The following is a 22,067-nucleotide window of genomic DNA, read 5'->3' on the forward strand; positions in this document are numbered from 1 at the left end:
TAGATGTCAGGTTGGTAACTTTATGTTGCAAAGTGTTTAAATCACTTTCCAGCTCCAAATTAATCATACTTTTTTTTCTTGGATTTCGATCTCTTTCAGTACCAGTGCCTCTCTGACCGTCTCCCATGTCTTGTGGAACATATCAGTGTCTGCCTGCATCACGAGAAGTTTGGATGAGAAGCTGCTGGTTGAATTTTCAGATTCTAGTTCCAGCAAACTGACGAGGTTCTGGAGATCATGTATTCTGTGCTGGAGACTTTCCTTCTCTTTCTTATGGTATCCCTCCGCTTTCTACCTGTGCTAAAATGGCTTTTTTCGAGTTCTTTTCTCAACCACTCTTCTTCAAAACACTCCAGCTCTTTGTGAATATCCAGTGAGTTTTTCTTGCTTAGTGGAGATTGAAGTGCCCGAGTTTCCCTTTTCTTGAGTTCCTCATTCAGTAACACAATTTGCTCTTGGAGCTCTTTTCTTTCTTCTTTATCTACAAGAATGTGTTCAAGTCTATTTTTCTCCCATTTGAGTTCAAACTTCACATCCACCTGTGCAAAAAGCGAAGCTTCTACTTCTCTGCACATTTGATGGTTTTCATCGAGGCTAGATTCTAACCTTTCAGCAACAGATCTCCATATTTGCAATTCAGATTCAATTACTTCTCCCTTGTAAAAACTTTCAGCTTGTTCTTCATCTGCTCTATCCAAGGCATCTTTTGTTTCTTTCAATTCACTCTTCGTTTTCAGCACCCTTCAGATGCACTTGATATGTTGATGCTTCTTTGAGCATTTCCTTCAGTATATCAACCTCTATATGCAATGGAAGCTGTTGTTCTTTAACCAAATTCGGTATGGTTCTCTTGCTCTAGCTTTCTAAATTGGTATTCAGTTTATGGATTTCATTCCTGAGTGTCTGTATCTTCTGCTCTTGCTCCATGTTTGCTGCATTTGACTCATCTAATGCCACTGCCATGCTTCTGTTCTCTTCTTCAAATTTCTTCAGCTTCGAATCGTAATCAGCTCGAAGCCTACCATTCGCTGAACTTAGAGACTTGATGGCAGCTTCTTTATCTTTCAGATTTGATTTCAGTTCTTCATATGCCTGCTTTGCAACAGACAGTTCATCTTCTTTCATACTCAACTCTAGAGTGAGCTTATCCACATTAGAACTTGCATCCCTAATCTTGGTCAATTGCTTATTATAAGCTCTTTTGAACTTCTCAGATGATTCTGCTTTGATTTTGTAATCTGCCCTGAGCTTCTGAATCTCAGCCATGGCTTCATCTAGTTTCTCATGTACTGTATCCAATGCCTTCACTTTTACAACAATTTATCATGAACAAAACCTGTTCAAATCCAAGCCAAATCTAATCAAGAAATATAAATTTTTAGAGCAAGCTCATTAGTTTCGGTATTTCTTTTCAGCAAGTGAGTTCTACAAAAACTTAATTTGAAGTAAAAAATCTTTAAAAAACCTACCCCATTTGTAAAAATTCAATCCAAATTTTTTGTCTCTCCAAAAATCATTAAAAAAACCATTTATAAAATGCAATTGACTAGCAAGTATCACATATTTAGTGTGTATTACAATAAATAATTAAAAATTTAGAATTGATGAACTATAATCAATAACAATTAGCAAATTAACATCAATCACGCTAATCAAGTATACTCTAATTGCTTCTATATGTTGTTTGATCGATAGTAGAGTATAATATCGCATAATAAATATGAGAGACGATGAGAATAAAACAAAGATAAGAGAATCCAAGTAAAAGATTGCAATCACAACAAAGATGACAATACATGAATTTGCTGTACACCAATTAACGAGAATCATTATGTTTTCTTTCTCTGATGCACAATATTACGTGAATCATGGTCCACAATATAATTTTGCTAATCAGTTCCAATTTCATTTTAGTAGAACATGAACCGCCGGTTCCAGTTCTAAACTGGACTATTTAAAAAAAAAAAAAAATCTGCTACTAGAAAAATGTCATTTTATTATTAATTTTTTTTGGAGTATTGGGCTAAAAAATAATATTATGGGCTACCAGATATGGGTTAGGCACATTGGGCTGTAACAAACCATCCATTTCAGTTACTTGTCTATTTCACAAGACGGGTATAAATAAGGGAGGAGAAAAACAGAAGACGAACTGGTGAAAACGGAAAAGCTCTGATGATTTGTGTGTATTATATTGGAGCTCAGGAGCTTCAACTGTCATTGCGTCGCTAAGTTCATTGATACACTTGCTGAACTTTTAAGACTGTGACGATGACGTTATATCCTAACGACGCCGGAGCCAGCGGTAACGGGGGCGATAATAAGCCGGTCAGGGAGGATGCTTCTGTCGAAGTTCCGGCCATGGATCATAAGGAGGAGGATAAGAAAGACGAAGATCTCGTGAGTAAAAAAAAAAAAATTAATGCTCATCAAAAATGAAAAAAACGTTTGAGAATTTTGTACTGAAACCGCAACTGGTGAACTGTGCAGCCTAAAATGAATGAAAAATGCAGTTTGGTTATAATTTGAATTATGAAGTGGTATGCTTGGTTTACTATTCAACAAACGAGTAAACCAGAATTAGCATGTGTTTGTTTGGTTTTACTTGCCCTTACTACTTACATCCTCAGTGTGATGTTGAGCTTATTTATTTGTAGTCGGAGGAAGATTTAGAATTGAAGCAGCAACTGGAATTATATGTCGAGCATGTGCAGGACGCGGACCTATCATTGCAGACTTGCGCCCTTGAGAGCATAAGGTATTTTTACTCAAATATTTTTATGAACTTGAATCTATCTAAAAGGATGATTTCGAATTGTTGTGTTGTTTTTTATTTGAAGGATGCTTGTACCTCTGGTTTATAAAGTGTTGTAATTATATATGTACTTTAAGACATGACTGAACAAATGTATTTAGTTTAGTTACTGTAATGGGCTAATGTAATATGTGCATTTATACGAATATTAACTTCTATTCGGGGTTGTATAGGAGGCTTTGCTGTATTTTCATAGTGGCTGTTTGTTTGGTTTTCAACTAAAGTTTATGGTGCCTTTGTTTCTTTGCACTCAGGTTTGGCTTCAGATGCTTAGAAACATATTTTAGTGCAATACTCGGTAACATATTTAATAGTTGGATCAGTAATTCTTCTAATTTAGCTTTTAGGATTAGACAGTCACACTCCTAGTTTAGCTAGTGAATATGACACATCGCGTGGTAAACTTATTCTCGCTCTCTCTCTCTCTCTACTTTTGAATAATTGTAGGCAGGAAATTCAAACGGCAACAAGCTCTATGACATCCGTTCCAAAGCCACTAAAGTTTTTGCGTCCTCATTATGGAACACTGAAGTCACATTATGAGAAAATGTCTGATTCTGGTGCAAAGGTGTTAAACACTTTGTAAATTTGAATGTGCATGACTTCATAGTTTATTTATTTTATAGTTTGAAATTCACATTTTCCCCCTTATTTGTAGAAATTAATGGCTGACATACTTTCAGTTTTGGCGTTGACAATGTCTGCCAAAGGAGAAAGGGTATGCTTGTATTTTGAGGTTTCTTTTATTATTGTTGTTTAGTCATGCTTCGATTAATATTGATGTGTCCCTTTCCAACAACTGTTTTTTTTTTCCATGTGATGTTTTCATGCTGAAGTTTTGTTTTGTGCCGAAAATTGAATGCTTGTAAGCTGGACTTACTGTTGTTCATTGTGTTTTATTTGTGCAGGAGAGCTTGAAGTACAGACTACTTGGATCTTATGGTGACATTGGATCTTGGGGCCATGAGTATGTAACGTGAGTTTGTCCTCTTCACGTCTCTAAACATTGAATATGCTAAAGCACCTGTTTTGAGATCTAAAACCACATTACTTATCCACAAAAGAAAAACCCTAGGGCTTAGAACTTGATGAAGAGAGGATTTTATTTGATATATCATATGTGTATTGAGAAAAAAATTCCTTTATAGAATGCTGAGTCATGAATTCATAAAGTTTTTTCCTTCTACAAATAACTGACGTATTTGCTCGGCTTCTACCAGTTTTAGTAATCTGTCTTTTTGCTGTACATTATCAATAGAAGGCTAATATTTTCGTGGGATTATATAAAACAATTATGCTACTGATTATTCATGAATATTTTTTCTGTTACATGGCATGGGACGCATTACATGCTTGAGTTACTTTGCGAGAAACAACTTTCTATTATATATTTATCTATGGATGCAACATTTTTACACTCTAGAGTAATGAAAAATTTTGAATACAAAATAGATGTTCAACTCTTGTTACTTTGTTAGGATTAAAACAAAATATGAATGCCATGACTCTCAACTAGTCTTGACAATTACTAACCAAACAATTGCATATTAGAAAATAGAATATCATTTTTTTTTTCAATACAATTCAAATTGCATCAGAAGCATTGAATTGAAATCTTGTGGTCTATTCCTACTTTAAAATTGTTGTGATAAATGCTAATTACTTCTGCAGGAATTTGGGTGGAGAGGTTGCCCAAGAATATCGGCAGGTTGATATTTCATTTTCTAGAAGTTTACTCTTGTTGTTTTCAAAAAAAAAAAAGAAGTTTACTCTTGTTCTGTTAGTAACACATTTGTTGTATTATCTATAGGATATTTCCAAATAGGACCATATGAATTGCACGTATTATCTTAAAAAAGACGATCTGAAGTCCCAATTTTGACTCTACGTTGATTAGAGATTCAAAACATTACACTGTCTTTTATTCCTAGTGCCATAGAGACAGTGTTAACAAATGCTTTTGTCTGTTGGATTAAGTACCCATCTTCACAAAAGTCCCTTCCTTTACTAGTTTCCTGGTTGCAATATTCTTGTCATAGACCCACTTAATGGGCAAACCTACTTCATGCATATCTTTAAATGCCATTAAAAAAATAAATAAATTGTCCATTTCTCGGTTGCTGTATGACACTAATCAGACTGAAGATGATGACCTAGTTGATGATCTCATGAAACTCAAGCAGCAAATTGTTGCTTTCCACATGAAGGTAAAACTTACCAACAATCACCATGCTGTTATAGAAGTGGTTATTCATAGTGTATTTGGTAAATGTGGTAGGAGACTAGGATGTATCTATCCTTATACATTCTTCAGAAGTGAACAGTATAGTTTGCTTTCTGTAGTGCAGCATAATGCGGAACCTGAAGCAGTTGATCTTTTAATGGAGGTACTTCAGAACTTTTGCTGCATCCATCTTCTTTATTATTTCATAACACTTTTAAAACTTTGACGTACCAAATGGACTACATTGTTATTTGGTCTAGTTAACTCCGGTCGAAGATCTTGGTACCGTACTGGAAAGTAGTTTGGACAGTGCAAATTATAAGCGGACATGCTCATACCTTCTAAGTGTAGCAAAGTAAGTTTATTTGAAAGATATTTGTGGATGGGGCCATCCTGTATCTGACGATATTTATTGATAAAACAATATTGATACCATCTTCTTAACATCCTTTTATTTTATTTTGTTCTTTTCTGTTGAGCTCATGTTGAATATCTATTTCTATGTTCTGATATACAATAAGTACCTCTTGATGATACTTTTGCCTGTCTTACAGCTACCTTGCTGAACCAGATGACTTGTTGGTTTTTGACATTGTGTATCTTATATATAGACGATTTAAGCAATATGAAAGTGCGCTTTTTATTGCATTACGCCTTGACAACTTGGCGGTATGCACTTTGGACTTAACTTCATGTTTGTATATGCTATGAATGTATATAAAATTACATAAGAAGTTGAAAGTTCTTCTTTTAAATTTTAAATATTGAAAGCTGTTGCTCCATCACTTAACACAAGTACATATGATTTGAATTTGACATTCTCATTAATACTTGCAGTATGTAAGGAAAATTTTCATGTTATGTGATAATCTTTTACGGAAGAAGCAATTATGCTGCATCCTTGCTCACCATGTAAGTACTTAATTAGCAAGTTGAGTCTGTTTGAAATGCCAACATGGGTGATGCTATACTTAATTTTGAAATGTCAAATTCAATTTACTGATCTCAATCAATAAAAGTGATCTGTTATAATAGGCTGACATAGTTTGATATCTGTCAAATTCTCTTTAATAGAGAACTATACATGTTTATTTTGCTAATTTATAATTTCTAAATACTGATGTCAATATACTTGTTGCAGCGTAAAACGTTTGTGCTTGATGAAGATATGTGTAGTGAAGAAGATTTAGAAAGATTGCAGTTCATTATTGGCAACAATAAACTAATTGAAGGCTATCTTACCCTTGCTCGTGATATTGATGTGATGGAGCCTAAAACCCCTGAGGACATTTACAAGTGTACTAATGTAAAATAATACCTACCCTTTAAATTATCTAGTTGCATCTAAGTGTACTCATGTAAATTATCCTTAAAAGTTCAGGCTATTGCAGTTCTCCTTTGCCTACCTTTCTTGTGGTCATTCCAATTTTGCTATTTTTCATTGTTTTAACTTTTTTGCTATTCTTATTCCTTTTCTAGTCATCTAAGTTCACATTTTCTATTTTTATTTTGATCTCAGGCTCATTTGGTTGATGATCTTGGTGTTGCTGGAACAATTGTTCTCTCAGCAAGACAAAACTTGGCTGCAACATATGTCAATGCATTTGTCAATGCTGGCTTTGGGCAGGTAATGCATCTGCTGCATCTGCTGCATCTGCATCCATATTAATACATATATGAATATAAAGTGCTGAATACCTTCAGTATTGTAGGATAAGTTGATGACAGTCCCATCAGAGGCTTCAGGAGATTCATCAACAAGTTGGCTTTTTAAAAATAAAGGACATGGGAAGGCCAGTGCTGTAGCATGTCTGGTATATGGTTTGACTGTTTACTTCTTGCTTATGTCATTATGTGGTGCTTATTTTGTGCGGCTAATAATCCTTCATCCATCCTTTTAGGGTATGATCATGCTTTGGGATGTTGAAATTGGGCTCGCACAAATTGATAAGTACTTCCATAGTACTGACACACATGTAGTTGCAGGCGCTCTATTGGCAGTGGGAATTGTGAATTGTACTGTCAAGAATGATCACGATTCTGTAAGTTCTTATCGTTTTTGTCTGTTAGATGATGCCTACTTTGACTCTGACTCTTCATTTATCTTGGGATCTAATGTTTTCTATCATAGGCATTAGTTCTTCTTGCAGAGTATGTAGTTAAAGAAGACCCTTCTATTAGAGTTGGTGCCATAATTGGTTTTGGACTGGCTTATGCGGGTTCTCAGCATTACCAGGTGTGGGTTTGTGCTTTTTTCATTATTTGAGTCAACATTAGCAGTTAGCATAATGAATCATGCGCTTCCAAGGAATTCATTGTTGTCTCTGGAAAGTTATATGTTAGGGGAAATCAAAATTGTTTAAGAATATGTTATATGTTTGTTTCTATCTATATCTTTCTCCATATGATTTAGCGACTTCATTGCTTTTTAGGTTTTTGCAAAACTTCGTCCAATACTTGTAGAAAATACAAATGCATCACTTGATGTGATTGCATTTACTGTAATCACATTGGGGTTGGTATTTTTGGGGTCATGCAATGAAGAGATTGCCCAGGCTATTAGATTTTCCTTGAAGAATAGAAGTGAGTCAGAATTAGGGGAGCCCCTTGCCCGTCTCTTGCCTCTTGGTCTTGGTCTTCTTTACCTAGGGAAGCAGGTAAGTAGAATGACTATCTTTGTAGTTTTTTCGTGGTAACTGAAGATTACCTTTGATTTAATTATTGTCCATTTACATCTCCAGCTCACATCTGCAGCTGTGTGTTTGTTCTTGAGCACTTGATGGTTTCTCTGTTGTAACTTCTAAATGTTCCTTGGTCCCCTTATCATGCTAACAGGATAGTGTGGATGAGACAGCTGAGATTTCAAACGCATTCGGTGAGAAGATCAGTAGACACTGTGATATGACCCTGCTTTCTTGTGCCTATGCTGGAACAGGAAATGTAGAAAAGGTGTTAGTTTAACCAAATGAGTAACTTAAAAAGTATTTTTGGATAATCCACATAATTGCTAAATGGCCTTTGTCACAGGTCCAAGAATTCCTTGGTGAATGTGCTGAGCATCTGGAGAAGGGTGAAACCTACCAGGGACCAGCAGTGCTTGGAATTGCTATGGTGGCAATGACTGAAGAGCTGGGGCTTGAAATGGCTATACGATCACTGGAACATCTTCTGCAGTATGGTGAGCAGAATATCAGAAGGGCTGTTCCGTTGGCTCTGGGCCTCCTTCGTATATCAAATCCAAAGGTGAGTTTTGCAACATCTCAGATTTGTTGAGCCTTGCCTGTGTGTGGCTGTCTCCCTCTCTCTCCATATGTTTCCTATGCCTATATAGTACTAGTAATTCTTTTCTTGTTATCTTCTTCATCTTAATGTTGTGCCTCCACATAATATTTGTATCCCCTATTGATGTGCCTTTTTATACTTGCTGCCGCAACAGGTCAATGTCACGGACACATTAAGCAGACTTAGTCATGATTCTGACACGGAAGTAGCTATGGTATTGTGATATAAAGAGAGCGTTAGTCAAAGTAGTGTGTATTTTAATGCCAGATATTAAATATTAAATTCTCTTATGTACGAAAGATTTTCTGAATTCCGCAGGCTGCCATTATCTCCTTGGGGTTGATAGGTGCAGGAACTAACAATGCAAGAATAGCTGGGATGCTTCACAATTTGTCAAGTTACTATTACAAGGAATCAGACCTTCTCTTCTGTGTAAGGATGTGATTTCACCTCCTTTGGACAGCATTGTTATTCTTTTCTTTAAAATGAGATGTGTGTAATTAATTGTATTCTTCATGTTTATATAGGTTCAGATTGCTCAAGGTCTTGTCCATTTAGGAAAAGGGCTATTAACTCTCTCACCATATCATTCTGAGAGGTTTTTATTCTCTCAGTAAGTGCTCTCTTCTCATGCAAACATAAATATAGTCTGGCTATCTTGAGGGTTTTTTCACTCTTTAAAAAAAGAGAGTAAATGATACATTATTTTGTTCTGGTCCCAGTATTCTTTAACATTTACAATGTACTTCTGTGTTACTCTTAATCCCTTGATGTTTAGCTGAGGGTCCTTTTTTTGTTTGTTTCTAAAATCAAATTGTTTCCTTTGTGGCACGAGTAGGAGTTACTCCATGCTTGGACTTTTTGTGTATTTTGTTTAAAACTGAAAAAACATACATCAGTTGCATAACTTTTTTAGCCCTGTTTGCAACCTCACTGCATTCTTTAAACCATCTCAAGTCCAATCTGCTCTCACATCTTCCATCTCCAGGACTGCTTTGGCTGGACTTATAGTTACACTGCATGCATGTCTTGATATGAAAGCTCTCATATTGGGGGAATACCATTATTTGTTGTATTTCCTTAGTTTGGCAATGATGGTATGCTCTCTTGCAAATTAGTTCTCCAATTCACTACCAAAGTGGTATACTAGCTTTTTAAAATATTTATTTGCTTTTGCTTTTGCTTTTGCTTTGCAGCCAAGGATGCTAATGACAGTGGATGAGAATTTGAAACCTTTGTCAGTACCAGTCCGTGTGGGCCAAGCAGTGGGCGTTGTTGATCAACCAGGTCGACCTAAGACAATCACTGGATTCCGGACCTACTCAACACCTGTTCTCCTTTCTGCTGGTGATCAAGCTGAACTAGCTACCGACAAGTAAAGTCTTACCCATTTTATTTTGCATTATTCCAGTGACATTTTTGTACAATTGTGTGCAACCAAGGTTGTTTTCGATACATATTTTCTGCTAACACCACCTTCTTTTTTTTTTTTTTTTCATTAAGATATATTCCACTTTCACCCGTTCTTGAAGGATTTGTCATATTGAAGGAAAACCCAGAATACAAAGACGATCATTAGTCTCTACAACGGGGGATACATTCATTCCAGGTCTCTCTGATCTACTTGAAAGACTACATAGTTTTCATTCATTTGTCAGAGGTGTACGTGATTAAGGTTCTCGCCCGCCTTAGGTTCTTGCTTCGATATATCCACCACTTTCTGCTAACCATTGATTCTTCTACGTTTTCCTTTTGTAAAGTCGCATCCTAAATTTACCATGAGATCTATGTTAGCTAGGTATCTGACAGTGTGATGATTCTTTTGTTCAAAAGACAGCCTTGGGTTTCTCCCAACACGTCTTCCATTTCATTGTGTAAATTGAATTCATATCGAAAACTTCTCTCTACCTTTCAACACCTCTGCAATCATTCTGATTGCAAATTTTACAAACAAGCTATCAGTTTGTGGCTATGCATGATTTCATTTCATTCGTATATTTATCCTTTTTCATCTCACTTTAAGGTTAATTTCAGCATTCCTAAATAATGCTTCTTTTGCCCACCAATGACAGCCCACATATCACAACGGGCACAGGTAATCTCCAGAAAAATCAGTGTAATAATTGATTATGGCACAGAGAAGCATAAAATAAAAACAGATAAATTTATGATTCCAGCAACAATAACCATAAGACAATTGTATGAAGAATATGATATACACAAAGAACCAACGTCGTAAAAAACTATCGACTCTTGTAAGATAGATGAGGAGAAGCTAAATAAAAACAGCTCCTGTAAGCCCAACAACATCCAGTTAGTCGTTGATAGCTCTGAACGGCAATCTATCTTCAACCATGGCAGCTTCAACTTTCCTAGTTGGAGAAGAGCATATGTTCAGGTTCTCTTTTGCAGGATCAAAGAATTTATTGATCCTTTTCATGTCTAGACCGAATCCCCCACAAGTCTGCATGATTCTTCCCAGTTCATTAGTTAACTCCATGTCTTCCATGGATAGCTGGCTTATCCTATTTGACAATCTCATAAACATATCCAGCAGTATTTCCCTATCTGATGACAGCTTCCTCGCATCTTCCACCGCCTTTGCTTTCTCATCCATAAGCTTCTCCATTGCGACATCTGAACTGCATGTCAGCCTCTCAAGCTTAGATGTCAGGTTGGTAACTTTTTCTTGCAAAGTGTTTAAATCATTTTCCAGCTCCAAATTAATCATACTTTTTTCTTGGACTTCAATCTCTTTCAGTACCAAAGCCTCTCTGACTGTCTCCCATGTTTTGTGGAACATATCAGTCTCTAGTTCCAGCAAACTGACGAGGTTCTGGAGATCCTGTATTCTGTGGTGGAGATTTTCCTTCTCTTTCTTATGGTATCCCTCTGCTTCTACCTGTGCTAAAATGGCTTTTTCGAGTTCTTTTCTCAACCACTCTTCTTCAAAACACTCCAGCTCTTTGTGAAGATCCTGTGAGTTTTTCTTGCCGAGTGGAGATTGAAGTGCCCTTGTCTCCCTTTTATTGAGTTTCTCATTCAGTAACACAATTTGCTCTTGGAGCTCTTTTATTTCTTCTTCTTTATTCACTAGAATGTGCTCAAGCCTATCTTTTTCCCATCTGAGCTCAAACTCCACATCCACCTGTGCAAAAAGCGAAGCTTCTACTTCTCTGCGCACTTGGTGGTTTTCATCGAGGCTAGATTGTAACCTTTCAGCAACAGATCTCCATATTTGCAATTCAGATTCGATTACTTTTCCCTCGTAATAACTTTCAGCTAGTTCTTCATCTGCTCTATCCAAGGCATCTTTTGCTTCTTTCAATTCACTCTTTGTTTTCAGCACCTGCTCCTTCAGATGCACTTGATGTGTTGACGCTTCTTTGAGCATTTCTTTAAGTATATCAACCTCTATCTGTAACGGAAGCTGTTCTTCTTCAATCAAATTCAAGGACTCGACCCTAGATAATAACATTGCCACCTTTTCGCGTTCTTCTTCAAGATCCTTTTCTGTTCTAACAAGATCACTGTTCTTCTGATCTAATTGTTTTAGTGTAGAAATGTTCTGCTCCTCTTTGTTTGTCAGATCTATGGCAGCGTAGGTATTAGCGGCTAGCTTCTGATGTACCTCTGAGAGGTGTGATCTCAAAACCAATAACATCAGAGAAGTCTCCTCATTCTGCAATGCTAAGTCAAACACTAAAGAATGGCAAGCTTGTAACTCATCCTGAAGATTGGTTATTAAAGTGTTTTTGTTCTTTAACTCATGCTTGCAGCAGTCAAGTTCCCCGGCCAAACCCTCCAACTGAGAAACCCATTCAGATTCTTTGGCTTTGAGATGTGCTGAACACGCTCCATGCGCCTGCTCCAAACCTTTGAGCTTGTTTCTGAGATTTGGCAATGAAGAATGTCCAGCGTCGTTGATTCCAGACTCCTGGAGTTCTTTGAGGGATGTCATCAACTCCCGGTTCTCTTGCTCTAGCTTTCTGAACTGGTATTCTGTTTCCTTGTATATTGCCTCCCTTGTACCCAACGCATCTCTTAGATTTGCAATTTCTTTATCCCTTTGATTAGTTAAACTCTCAGTTCTTGACTTGGCTTCCTTGTATTCTGCAGAAACATTGTCAAGGCTTGTTTTAGATTCTGAGAGTTGAACTTCCAGGGTTTTTCTCCTGCTTTCTTCATGAGCTAAAGCTTGATTACACATCTGCAATCTGCTTTGAAGGCCTTCTGAAATCCTTATCTGGGAATCCAAGTTCAACTGCAATGTAGAGATCTCATTAAACAGTGTATCTTTCTCCTTCTCCCACTCTTTCTCCCTCTCGCGAAATTGCTGCCGAATCTTCTCATGAGCATCGGCCAGATGACCAAACTGCTCCTTCTTCCATTTAAGTTGATCTTCCAGCTCTCTATTTTCCTCCTCTAACTTGAGCAGCACATCATCTCTCTGTCTCAGCTCTTTGGAGGCTCTCGTTCTTTTCTCGACTTCACAAGACATTTTCTGCGACGCCATTGCCAATTTCCTCAGCCTATCGATTTCATTCCCGAGTGTCTGTATCTGCTGCTCTTGCTCCATGTTTGCTGCATTTGTCTCATCTAATGCCACTCCCATGCTTCTGTTCTCTTCTTCAAATTTCTTCAGCTTCTCGGCACAATCAGCGCGAAGCCTATCGTTTGCTGATCTTAGAGACTTGATGGCAGCTTCTTTGTCTTTCAGATTTGACTTCAGTTCTTCATATGCCTGCTTTGCAACAGATAGCTCATCTTCTTTCAGACTCAAGTCCAGGGTGAGCTTATCCACTTTAGAACTTGCATCCCTGATCTTGGTCAATTGCTCATTATAAGCTCTTTTGAAGTTCTCAGATGATTCTGCTTTGATTTTATACTCTGCCCTGAGCTTCTCAATCTCAGCCATGGCTTCATCTAGTTTTTCATGTACTGTACCCATTGCCTTCTCTTTTATAACAATTTATCTTGAACAAAACCTGTTCAAATCCAAGCCAAATCTAGTCAAGAAACAGACTTTCTTACTAAAAGAAGCAGTAAGACCTGCATAATGTGCATTCCTTATCAATTTCTCATTTGATATGAAAGATCTTCCAAGCTCCATCAACTAAAAGATAAAATATACCAAAAATATGGGTTTGATCTATATTACTTAGATTACTATTTCTTCCTTAGATTACTACAAAAAATATGGGTTCGATCGAAACTTTACTAAAGTAGTCATTCTACGAGATCTAAATACTAATCATTTGGTATGAAAGTGATATCTTCCTAGCTCCATCAACTAAAAGGTAAAAGCTTAACTATCTATTCCTCAAACAATATGAAGCCCGACCAAATTAGTGTCATCCCGCAAGGTGCAGTTTAAAAACATTTGAGTTTTAAAGGAAAGTTCAAATGATGTAGAATCTGTCAAATGAGACGGAAACCAAAAGAATTCCCAATCTTTGCCTGAATTTCAACTATAAATACAAAAATCTGCCATGCTAACTCTCACCGGAAACATGAAGTATCCATATTTCCCCCTTTAACAAATTCTAAGAAATTTACACATCAGGAGACACTATCATCATCATTTAATATTATTCGACAGGAGAACTACGTTGTGTATATTCTATGAATTCATAACCCAGAAATCAGCAAAATAGACGAAGCATACCCCCATCAATAACAAGCTATCAAATCCAAACAATATAATCGGCATTTTGTTTTGCCAGTTTTCTGCATTTTCTCTGCAACAAAGCATAAAAGAAAATTGTGGGTAGTGAAGAAGAGTACCTGAATGTTCGAATTGCCGAATTGGGTTCACCATGCAACAGAATCTAGGGACTTGAATGATTTATTGGGAATTAGAGAGATCTAAAGAAGTGAGAGAGCTTTTAGAAAATGGTGGTTTCAGAAACCGAAGATCAGATAGCCGTTGTGAACCAGGCGAAGTTTTAAAATATCGGGGTGGGAGGAGTAACCGTTAGTCGTTAAAATAACATGGGCCTCGGATCCTTCACATATGGGCTTACTATAATTTGATATAGGCCTTGGATTCATACCCCAATTACTTATAACAAATTATATTATGAATGGTTCCACGTTACATCGTAGATCCTGGTTCAAAACGTTAAACGACATTCAAATTATATGCATATAGTTACATAATGAAAATAAATATTTTTTTGTTAATCATAGTGTACAGGTACATAATCTAAATATCATTTTGTACCAGAGTCCATATTTGAACAAATTATACCATGGATCAGGGTTTACCTTGCATTGTAGGCCTTGGTCTAAAAATAACTTTCACACATTCTATACCTCCAGTTGACATGTAGCTATTATATTACGTGTCAGCAATTATCAAATTATTTGTTTACATGTACAAAAATCGTTAACTGTAAATACAAAATGTGTTACGTGAAAATATATAACTTTTGTATCAGATTTCACAATGCAATATGAATTGTGGTCTGCTAGGCTGTGTGTACTTTGGGCTTTTACTAAGGCTAGCATTTTACACGACCCGGCCCAGATGGGTTTTGCGATCGTCGCCACATCTCAATTCTCAAACCCCAAAACCCTTGTTCGATTTCCACTTTCTACTGGGACTGAAGCAAAATTCAAAGCAAAAATGGCAATCGGTGCGGTCTCCGCCGCCACTAGATCAATTTTCCGGTCGTCTGCTGTTCGTAACGCCGCCTCCAGGGTGGCATCTGAGGCCAAAGCTGCCCGGTCCCCTTTCCACACCGCGTCTAGAAGTCCCCTAGGTCCACGCATCTTCAGGTACTGTTTATTGGAGTGTTTGTTTATGTTAGGATGTGGATATGTAGATGTTACTGATTAGTTACTGTGCATTTGAAGGTGTCCAGCTGAGTTGAGCGCTTGCGTAGAGTCGTTGCAACCTTATCACACCGCCACTGCTTCGGCTTTGATGACTTCGATGCTTACCGTTGCTCCCCGCAGCTTTGGTTGGCTTTCCGAAGGTATCTTACTCTATATTTCTGTAAATGAAGTCCTAATTTTCACTTGAATTTTGTTTAAATCGTGACTTTGATGATTAGTTTTCAAATGCTGAATCGTTGCTGATTTGAGTGCAAACGGAATTGATTTAGTCTTTGTATGCTCTGTATGATTTGAATAAGGTTGGGTTATTGTTGTTGAATTAGGGTTGCATTTGTCTTAAAATAGTTAAACCTGTGTGTCATTTATGAAATTAGGATGTTTTGCTAGAAATGAGAGTGCAGGTGTTGAAGGTGTGCTTCAGTATGCTGATGAAAATATGGAATTGCAGATTCTTTAGTTTATAATTTAAACCCATTGGAGGGGACTAGGTTCAGTTGCCATGGTTTGATTTCATAACATTTTTAAAGCTAATTTTGATTGTTTAACCTTCTCAAATTCCAATTTTCACCTCTAGTCTGAAGACCTTGTGGTCTTTATTACTGGGTATTTTACCTTACCAAGTGTTTTAAGTTTTCATGTCCCTCTATCCAAATCTCTATTCTAACTCATAGTAGATTAAAAACTTTGGTGTTCCCCCATAAGGAAAAAAGTTTCATCCTTTTGAATCTTGCTATATTAGAATTTCATCCGTCTTGGAGCATATTTTAGTCGTTTTACTATAGTTCATTTTGTATACCAACTATTCTTTTGCCTTTCCCTCTGCCAAAAAAAAAAAAAAAAAAAAAAAAAAAGAAAGAAAAAAGAACATTTGTCTTCCTATCCCGCTTAGTTGTACAGTTTCCTTTTATAAACTTTTTCTAATGGGGTTGTCTAACCTGTGGGTTTTCCTTCTTGATTTAGGTATCTAGCACCACCTCTAGGGTCTTCCTTTTCCTCCTCTAACAATTTTTGGTAAGTGAAATTTTTCTTTAGATCTTTCTTGAGTCTTTTATGTGGCATACTGGAGATCTTGTACATCATAGCATTCAGGAATTTGGGTCTACATTCTCTGTAGTATGACCAGAAACCTTTTGTTGTCCCAGGGTGAAGATAGGCATCAAAACCATAGCAATAGAATAGTGCAATGTTACTGTTATTCCTTATTACCATTTCAAATAGCAGTCAGTTACCTGTGGGATTGCTCCTATCCTCACATTTTAATAAGGTGCTGCATGCATTTTTTCCTGTTGTAGGCGTTGACAAGACTAGATGAAGAGGGACAAGCAAAGAGGGTTGACTTGGATTTCTTTATGTTTCAAAGCTCTCAATTATAGTAGAGAATGATTTTTACATGTTGGACTTGTTTGAAAGACTGGAATTTCTGTAGATTTTCTTAAAAATAATTTAAGAATTTATTATCTATTGATTTATCCCGTATCTTTTTTTTTTTTCCAATAATATTATTTCATTTGAAAATTAACTAAAACATACGGGGACAGCCATTGTGCCATTTTTTGGTTTCTATTATCAGTACATAGTCTGTTAAGATTTAAGAGCAATTGACATATTTCTCAAACTAAGTCAATCAAGTACCCACTTACGGTTTATCTTTATTTAATCAGCTGTCAATGATGATGTGTGATGAATTTTTGGAGGACTTGAGGTAATTTACAAATTTCTACACTCTATCTATGTGGCGCTAAGTTAAGAAGGAAAGGGGTCATGACTCATGAGTGAACTGCAGAAGGTTGCTGTGGATATGCTTAAACATTAAGGATCATCTTTTTTATTCTTTTTGCATTCTGATAAAGTAAACATCTGTCTTGAACATCAAAACTGATGTACCAAATAGTGAGGTTGTGAAATTCTTTGACGAGTTGTAATGGAGATGAATGACGATGAGTTTGTCTTTGTTTGAACTACTTATGATACTAGAAATATCGAATGGACATCATACTGATTGTTTTTTATGTATCAATCAGCTTGCAATGATGATGTATGATCCATGTTGTGTGTCCTACAAGGGTTCCATCAAGTTTCCTGCCAGTTGCTGCCACAGCGGGTACTTATCTATGTGCGATCAAGTCATTTCCTTAGCTACACTCATTTTGTTAACCGTTTCCTATGGTTTAGTGCCTGCTTCAGTACAGACTGTATCAGCCCGATAAATTTTAGAGGCCATAGTTCTCGTTTTTTCTGGTGTTAAATGAGTTACCATGTGACCATTTGGATGATGATAATACAGCACATTTTCTAGTGTCTAATATTACCTCTGATATCTTGTGCATCAAATTTGCTTCTTTATGGGATAGGTTTTGGATTAGGAAAAAATGAAAAAAAAAATAGAAATATAAGAGAAGAAATTAAGATGATTAGGAAAGCCATGAACATTATGATGTTTTCACTACAATCTCAGCACAAGAGTTACTTGTGGGATTCGCTTCCTAACCCAATCAATTCCTTCTGATCATTATTCTCTTGTTTTTCTTCTTCTTCTTCTTGCTGTTCTTGTTCTTCTTCTACCATGACTTCTTCAACCCGTTCTTCTATCATGACTTCTTCAACCCGACCTCCTGAATGTTGTTTATAGTATCTGATTGCTGCCAGGCATATGAATGCTGCAGAACATAGCTATAATTAACTGCATTGGTAAAAACAAATGCAACTTTTCTGGATTCATATCTGAATCATTCAAACACCTCAGTGTTGCTTATATGGGCGCTGCAATGCCCGTTTGTGACAAATTTTCTTTATCATTGGTAAGAATGAATGCCATAAAAGATATGAAACAAACCAATGAAATAATAACCCTGCAAAAAGTTTCACCAAAACTACCTGCAAAAACCCGGGTCCTGACAGTGGTCAGGTTCCAAAAGGCAGACAGCGCTAACCCTGCTATCATCTTCCTATGAGAGCAAGCACCCCAAGCGTCCATCGCCCAAGATCTGATGAACTCACCTGGTTTTTTTTCAAGCAGATGGTTTCTTTCAGTATTTAGACATGATTAGCGAGTAAACTGATCAGATTGTTTTATCAGAGTAAGGGTTTGAAAGAAGGATCATACCTTTTCGGCATATTTGGGTAGAGTAAGATGAATATAGTTTTGGAGCAGTGAAGCTAATGAAAAACCCTGTAAAGTTTCATATATGACCACAAGGGATTGCATATCAGAAACTTATGCTACATAACATTTACTGCATCAATTTTCTGCCATATAATGAATCATGTGTTTGGATACTGATTGTGCCCTTACCAAGTGCACATAGCCTCCATAGAGTTAGCAGATGGCCATACTCAGCTCCAACCAACAGGAATGGCACTACCTAAAATGACAAGAAAGGGCGTTTACGCTAACTGGAAAATTCACCGTTTTTCAAGAGAAATGGACAATTGGAGAAACAGAAACAGAAAATGCGTTTACTTGTACACTTTTCCAATTTGAGAACAGAATGGAAAACTCAAGAATTGAAGTAAATGCAGCTGTTTTTGTATGTTATAACTAACTTCTAAGAACCTAAGAAGTAAACCTGATGGATTAAAGTAATGTAAGTACTCTAGAAATCAAAAGAATTTAGAATTGGAATGTTTACTTTAAGGGTCATGGCAGGCTCTCCTGAAAACAAGTCTCTGGTTTTTGAAATTGCAAGATTTACTGCTGGAAGTATGAATCTACCAACTCTCAGAATGTCATCTTCCTTCAGCTTAATCTCAGTCTTAGTTTCAGCATTTTCTCTGAAAGTTACAGCAAATTTCAGCAAAAAAAAATAAATAAATAAAAAATAAATAAAAAATAAAAAAGAATGGGAAAGGAAATAAAAGGTATTAAAAAAGTAAAATGTGAAGGTGTGTGAGGTGTGTCTACCTTGGGCGGAGTGAATTCAAGATGAATGACACAGCCAGATACAGAAGTCCCAGTTGAGATATAAAAGAGAAAATGCTGCAAATCAAAAAGATGAACAATAAATAGGAAAATGAAGGTTAAGTGAGGAGGAAAATGGGTAATCAAGAATTAGGGCATACCTAAAGTTAACTCCCCTGGCAAAACAGGAAGATAAGAAGCAGAGAGACCCAAAACCAAACCAAAGGCTTGATCTTGCAGGATCTCTCCACATCAATAGATCATTTATCAGCTGCCCAATTCTATCAAGATTGACCCCTTCACTCTCAGTTGATTCTAGTCACCAAAATCAACATTTCATCAATCACAGAAATAAGAGTAACCCAGAAAGTACCCATATTGGTTCAATGACTATTACCATAGTGACAATTTTAGTCCACAAGTTTAATGACCGACAAATGTGATATATGATTACTATAATTTTAATGCCAATTTTGATCACTCCCCGACTCAAACATTCTTGAATCTCAAAATTTTAAGGTGATTTTCATACATTCAAGTATGCTAGGCCCTTTGGTTATCCCAATCAGTAGACTTGATTTTGAAATGTTTGACTCAGAGTAGTAAATAAAAAATAACATTAAAATGATAGTATGACATTTCTCGATTATTAAACTTGTGGATCAAAACTGTCACAATGCTAATAATAGTTGGATCAAAATTGCTATGTACTATCATAAATAGTATGGTGAAACAGCACAAATAGAAGAAGAAATGATTGAATAAGATATGAAGATCATCTTACTTGGAGAAGGGACTGAAGGAACTACGCTAAGCTTATCCTTCTTGGATCTGACTGCTTGCCGCTTCTTTCTAGGTTTAATGGCCTCCTCTCCAGCGCCCAAATCCTTCTCATCTCTCACCATTTCTTGATCTAACCGCTTCCTCGATCTCCGATTATTCCTCGGAGACGCACAAACTGCAGAAGCGTTCTTATTCCTGCATCTCCTGCGAACCACAACCGGCTCCGCACCATCATCGGCCATTTCAAGCTTCTCTGACAAACGGATCTTCGATTTCCGATTAGGCGAAGGAGAGAGAAGCAAGAGCTCTTGGTTTGGGAGATTGTAGGGCGGGTTTGGGACTGAATTGGCAGTTTCAATAGCGACTTTGGAAGGGGAGGATTGGCCAATCTCACCTTCTTGGTCATCGATTTGACGCAGTTTTGAAAGCCTTGAAGATGATTTTGTTCGGTTTCTGGACTCGGATCGATGCGACGGCGGAGTAGTATCCATGGAGATAGTCTGTTTCAGTAACTCTGCAGAATTTTCGAGGGAATGGAGAAGATAAGGCGCAGTAGGAGACTGGGTGGGAGGAAGAGCCGTTGGAGCGTAGGATTTGAATTCTTCGGGTTCGTACTATTGGGCCTATTGGGCCTTTTATATTTTAAACGGTCGCATTTTATCATCAAATTACTTGGCCAAATTATATTACAGACCTTGTGGTCAAGTGGCATCCGGTGTCCCGATTAACACTCATATATGGATGATGGGAGTGGGTTCGAGCCTCAGTGGAGGCAACTGTTGACTCGTTGTGCTTCAAGGTTGAGAAAGAATAACAGAGTCAGTTGTACTCAAAAAAATATTATAGACTATGGTTAGACTATGGTTCATTGACAACTGTTATACCATGATCAGGGTTCATATTGTATTGTGGATTTTGATGTAAAAATTTTATACTTTCAATTACCGCATTTTGTACTTATAGTTAATAGTTTCTGTATTTATAAATAAGTAACTTGATAATTACTAACACATAATATGATAATTACAGGTACAAAATGTGTCAATTACAGATATAGGATTCAAATTTTATTTTTGAACTAGAGTTTACAATGTAAGATAGACCCTGCTCCATGGTATAATTTACCTAACACGTAATATGAGCTACAAATAAATATTTATTTTTAATTAGAAGACGGTCGATTAGACGTATAAACTACTACTCCCCACAAGTGGTAGTCTTAGTACTTGTGGACTAAGTTTGGTTGGAAACGGTCGTCTATTCGCCGTTACTCACCCCCGCGGCTGCAGTTATAATTGTACTTGGACCCCCTATATTTATTGATATTAATAATTTGTTTCCTTACTTTTCCAAAACCTTTTTACAACAATTAATTTTGTTTTAATCGAACAAATTTTTATTTTCTGTTTCTTTAATCATTTTTCCTTCTCGCTATTTTATGATTTATTTAAAAATAAATTTTAGAACTAAACTATAAGAATATTGAGTTATATTATTCTTGTAAAATAAATTCAGTAAAATTTTTAAATTAATTTTTAGTGTTTAGTTGAAAAATATATGACGACTTGAAGTTTAAAGTGGGCTAAATCTTAAAATGAATTGTGTGTGGCTTAGTTTTCCAATTGGCTCAATCCAAGTTAGGCTATAAATACCATTCAATGTTGTTAGGCTATGTATTCTTAAAAATGTACAAAAATCTAACCCATAAATTAAAATAAAGTCTATTACTTAATAGATTAATAGTTTTCTACTCATTCTAATCTGGCATGATCTACAAATTATTGTTACGGTAAGATAAGTAAGTGTTGCTTTCGAGACTAGCTCAGTTAGTTTGACTGATCACTTAAAAGTGTAGCTCCAGCGCAGTATGGAAGTTCGAATCCCAACTGAAAACTTGGAGAGTTATTGAGAGACGTTAGCAGATCATATGAAAGCTTCTTGCTTAGTGTAAGTTGGGATATATAAAAAACATCAATAGGTGAATGTTAAATTAATGATAAAAAGAGGGTTAATCCATGGAACAATAGAAGTATAGGGGCGTAATAGCAAATATAAACGATGAGGGATAAACATATCCACACTTTCACATAATGAATTGGCCGCCTCCAGAAAAGCACAAGAAAAGCCGGCACCCCCAAAATTCAACAAAATAGACGGCTTGTCTTCTGAAACCGCCGCGTGCCACGTAATCTCCCGAATATTCAGAAAACATTATTTTAATA

At 36.5% G+C, this 22,067-nt stretch overlaps 4 protein-coding genes across 10 annotated transcripts; 2 read left to right on the forward strand and 2 right to left on the reverse strand.

Annotated features, from left to right (window-relative positions):
* Positions 1-1,264: 1,264 nt before the first annotated feature.
* Positions 1,265-10,218, forward strand: LOC115996948 (26S proteasome non-ATPase regulatory subunit 2 homolog A-like). The gene is made up of 26 exons (XM_031236392.1): positions 1,265-1,291; positions 2,263-2,400; positions 2,658-2,758; positions 3,263-3,383; positions 3,474-3,533; positions 3,724-3,791; positions 4,487-4,523; positions 4,954-5,022; positions 5,164-5,202; positions 5,300-5,394; positions 5,594-5,708; positions 5,877-5,951; positions 6,181-6,345; positions 6,559-6,666; positions 6,752-6,853; positions 6,941-7,081; positions 7,171-7,275; positions 7,472-7,696; positions 7,875-7,988; positions 8,067-8,282; positions 8,476-8,535; positions 8,640-8,753; positions 8,849-8,934; positions 9,310-9,418; positions 9,518-9,696; positions 9,825-10,218. Exons 1-26 carry the CDS (start codon positions 1,265-1,267, stop codon positions 9,898-9,900), a joined length of 2,745 nt encoding a protein of 914 aa, XP_031092252.1. The 3' UTR covers positions 9,901-10,218.
* Positions 10,219-10,466: 248 nt separating this feature from the next.
* LOC115997135 (uncharacterized protein At4g38062-like) lies at positions 10,467-14,231 on the reverse strand. The gene is made up of 2 exons (XM_031236639.1): positions 14,109-14,231; positions 10,467-13,309 (listed from the first exon to the last, which is right to left on the reverse strand). Exon 2 carries the CDS (start codon positions 13,270-13,272, stop codon positions 10,636-10,638), a length of 2,637 nt encoding a protein of 878 aa, XP_031092499.1. The 5' UTR covers positions 13,273-13,309; positions 14,109-14,231; the 3' UTR covers positions 10,467-10,635.
* Positions 14,232-14,867: 636 nt separating this feature from the next.
* LOC115997546 (protein NUCLEAR FUSION DEFECTIVE 6, chloroplastic/mitochondrial-like) lies at positions 14,868-17,490 on the forward strand. 7 transcript variants are annotated; one of them, XM_031237121.1, is made up of 4 exons: positions 14,868-15,104; positions 15,183-15,304; positions 16,826-16,866; positions 17,186-17,490. In XM_031237121.1, exons 1-3 carry the CDS (start codon positions 14,953-14,955, stop codon positions 16,843-16,845), a joined length of 294 nt encoding a protein of 97 aa, XP_031092981.1. In that variant the 5' UTR covers positions 14,868-14,952; the 3' UTR covers positions 16,846-16,866; positions 17,186-17,490. The 7 variants fall into 7 exon arrangements, with proteins under 7 accessions (XP_031092981.1, XP_031092985.1, XP_031092984.1 ...); XM_031237125.1 differs by lacking the exon at positions 16,826-16,866 and adding an exon at positions 16,125-16,175 and having other exon boundaries at positions 14,869-15,104; XM_031237124.1 differs by lacking the exon at positions 17,186-17,490 and adding an exon at positions 16,125-16,175 and having other exon boundaries at positions 14,869-15,104; positions 16,826-17,181.
* A 64-nt stretch (positions 17,491-17,554) lies between these two features.
* LOC115997545 (reticulon-like protein B17) lies at positions 17,555-20,436 on the reverse strand. The gene is made up of 8 exons (XM_031237117.1): positions 19,847-20,436; positions 19,224-19,377; positions 19,066-19,140; positions 18,794-18,935; positions 18,457-18,526; positions 18,268-18,333; positions 18,039-18,161; positions 17,555-17,821 (listed from the first exon to the last, which is right to left on the reverse strand). The coding sequence occupies exons 1-8, from the start codon at positions 20,334-20,336 to the stop codon at positions 17,628-17,630; spliced, it is 1,314 nt and encodes a 437-aa protein (XP_031092977.1). The 5' UTR covers positions 20,337-20,436; the 3' UTR covers positions 17,555-17,627.
* Between the last annotated feature and the right edge of the window lie 1,631 nt (positions 20,437-22,067).

Source organism: Ipomoea triloba, chromosome 11, assembly GCF_003576645.1.
Source record: "Ipomoea triloba cultivar NCNSP0323 chromosome 11, ASM357664v1".
NCBI classification, from domain to species: domain Eukaryota; kingdom Viridiplantae; phylum Streptophyta; class Magnoliopsida; order Solanales; family Convolvulaceae; genus Ipomoea; species Ipomoea triloba.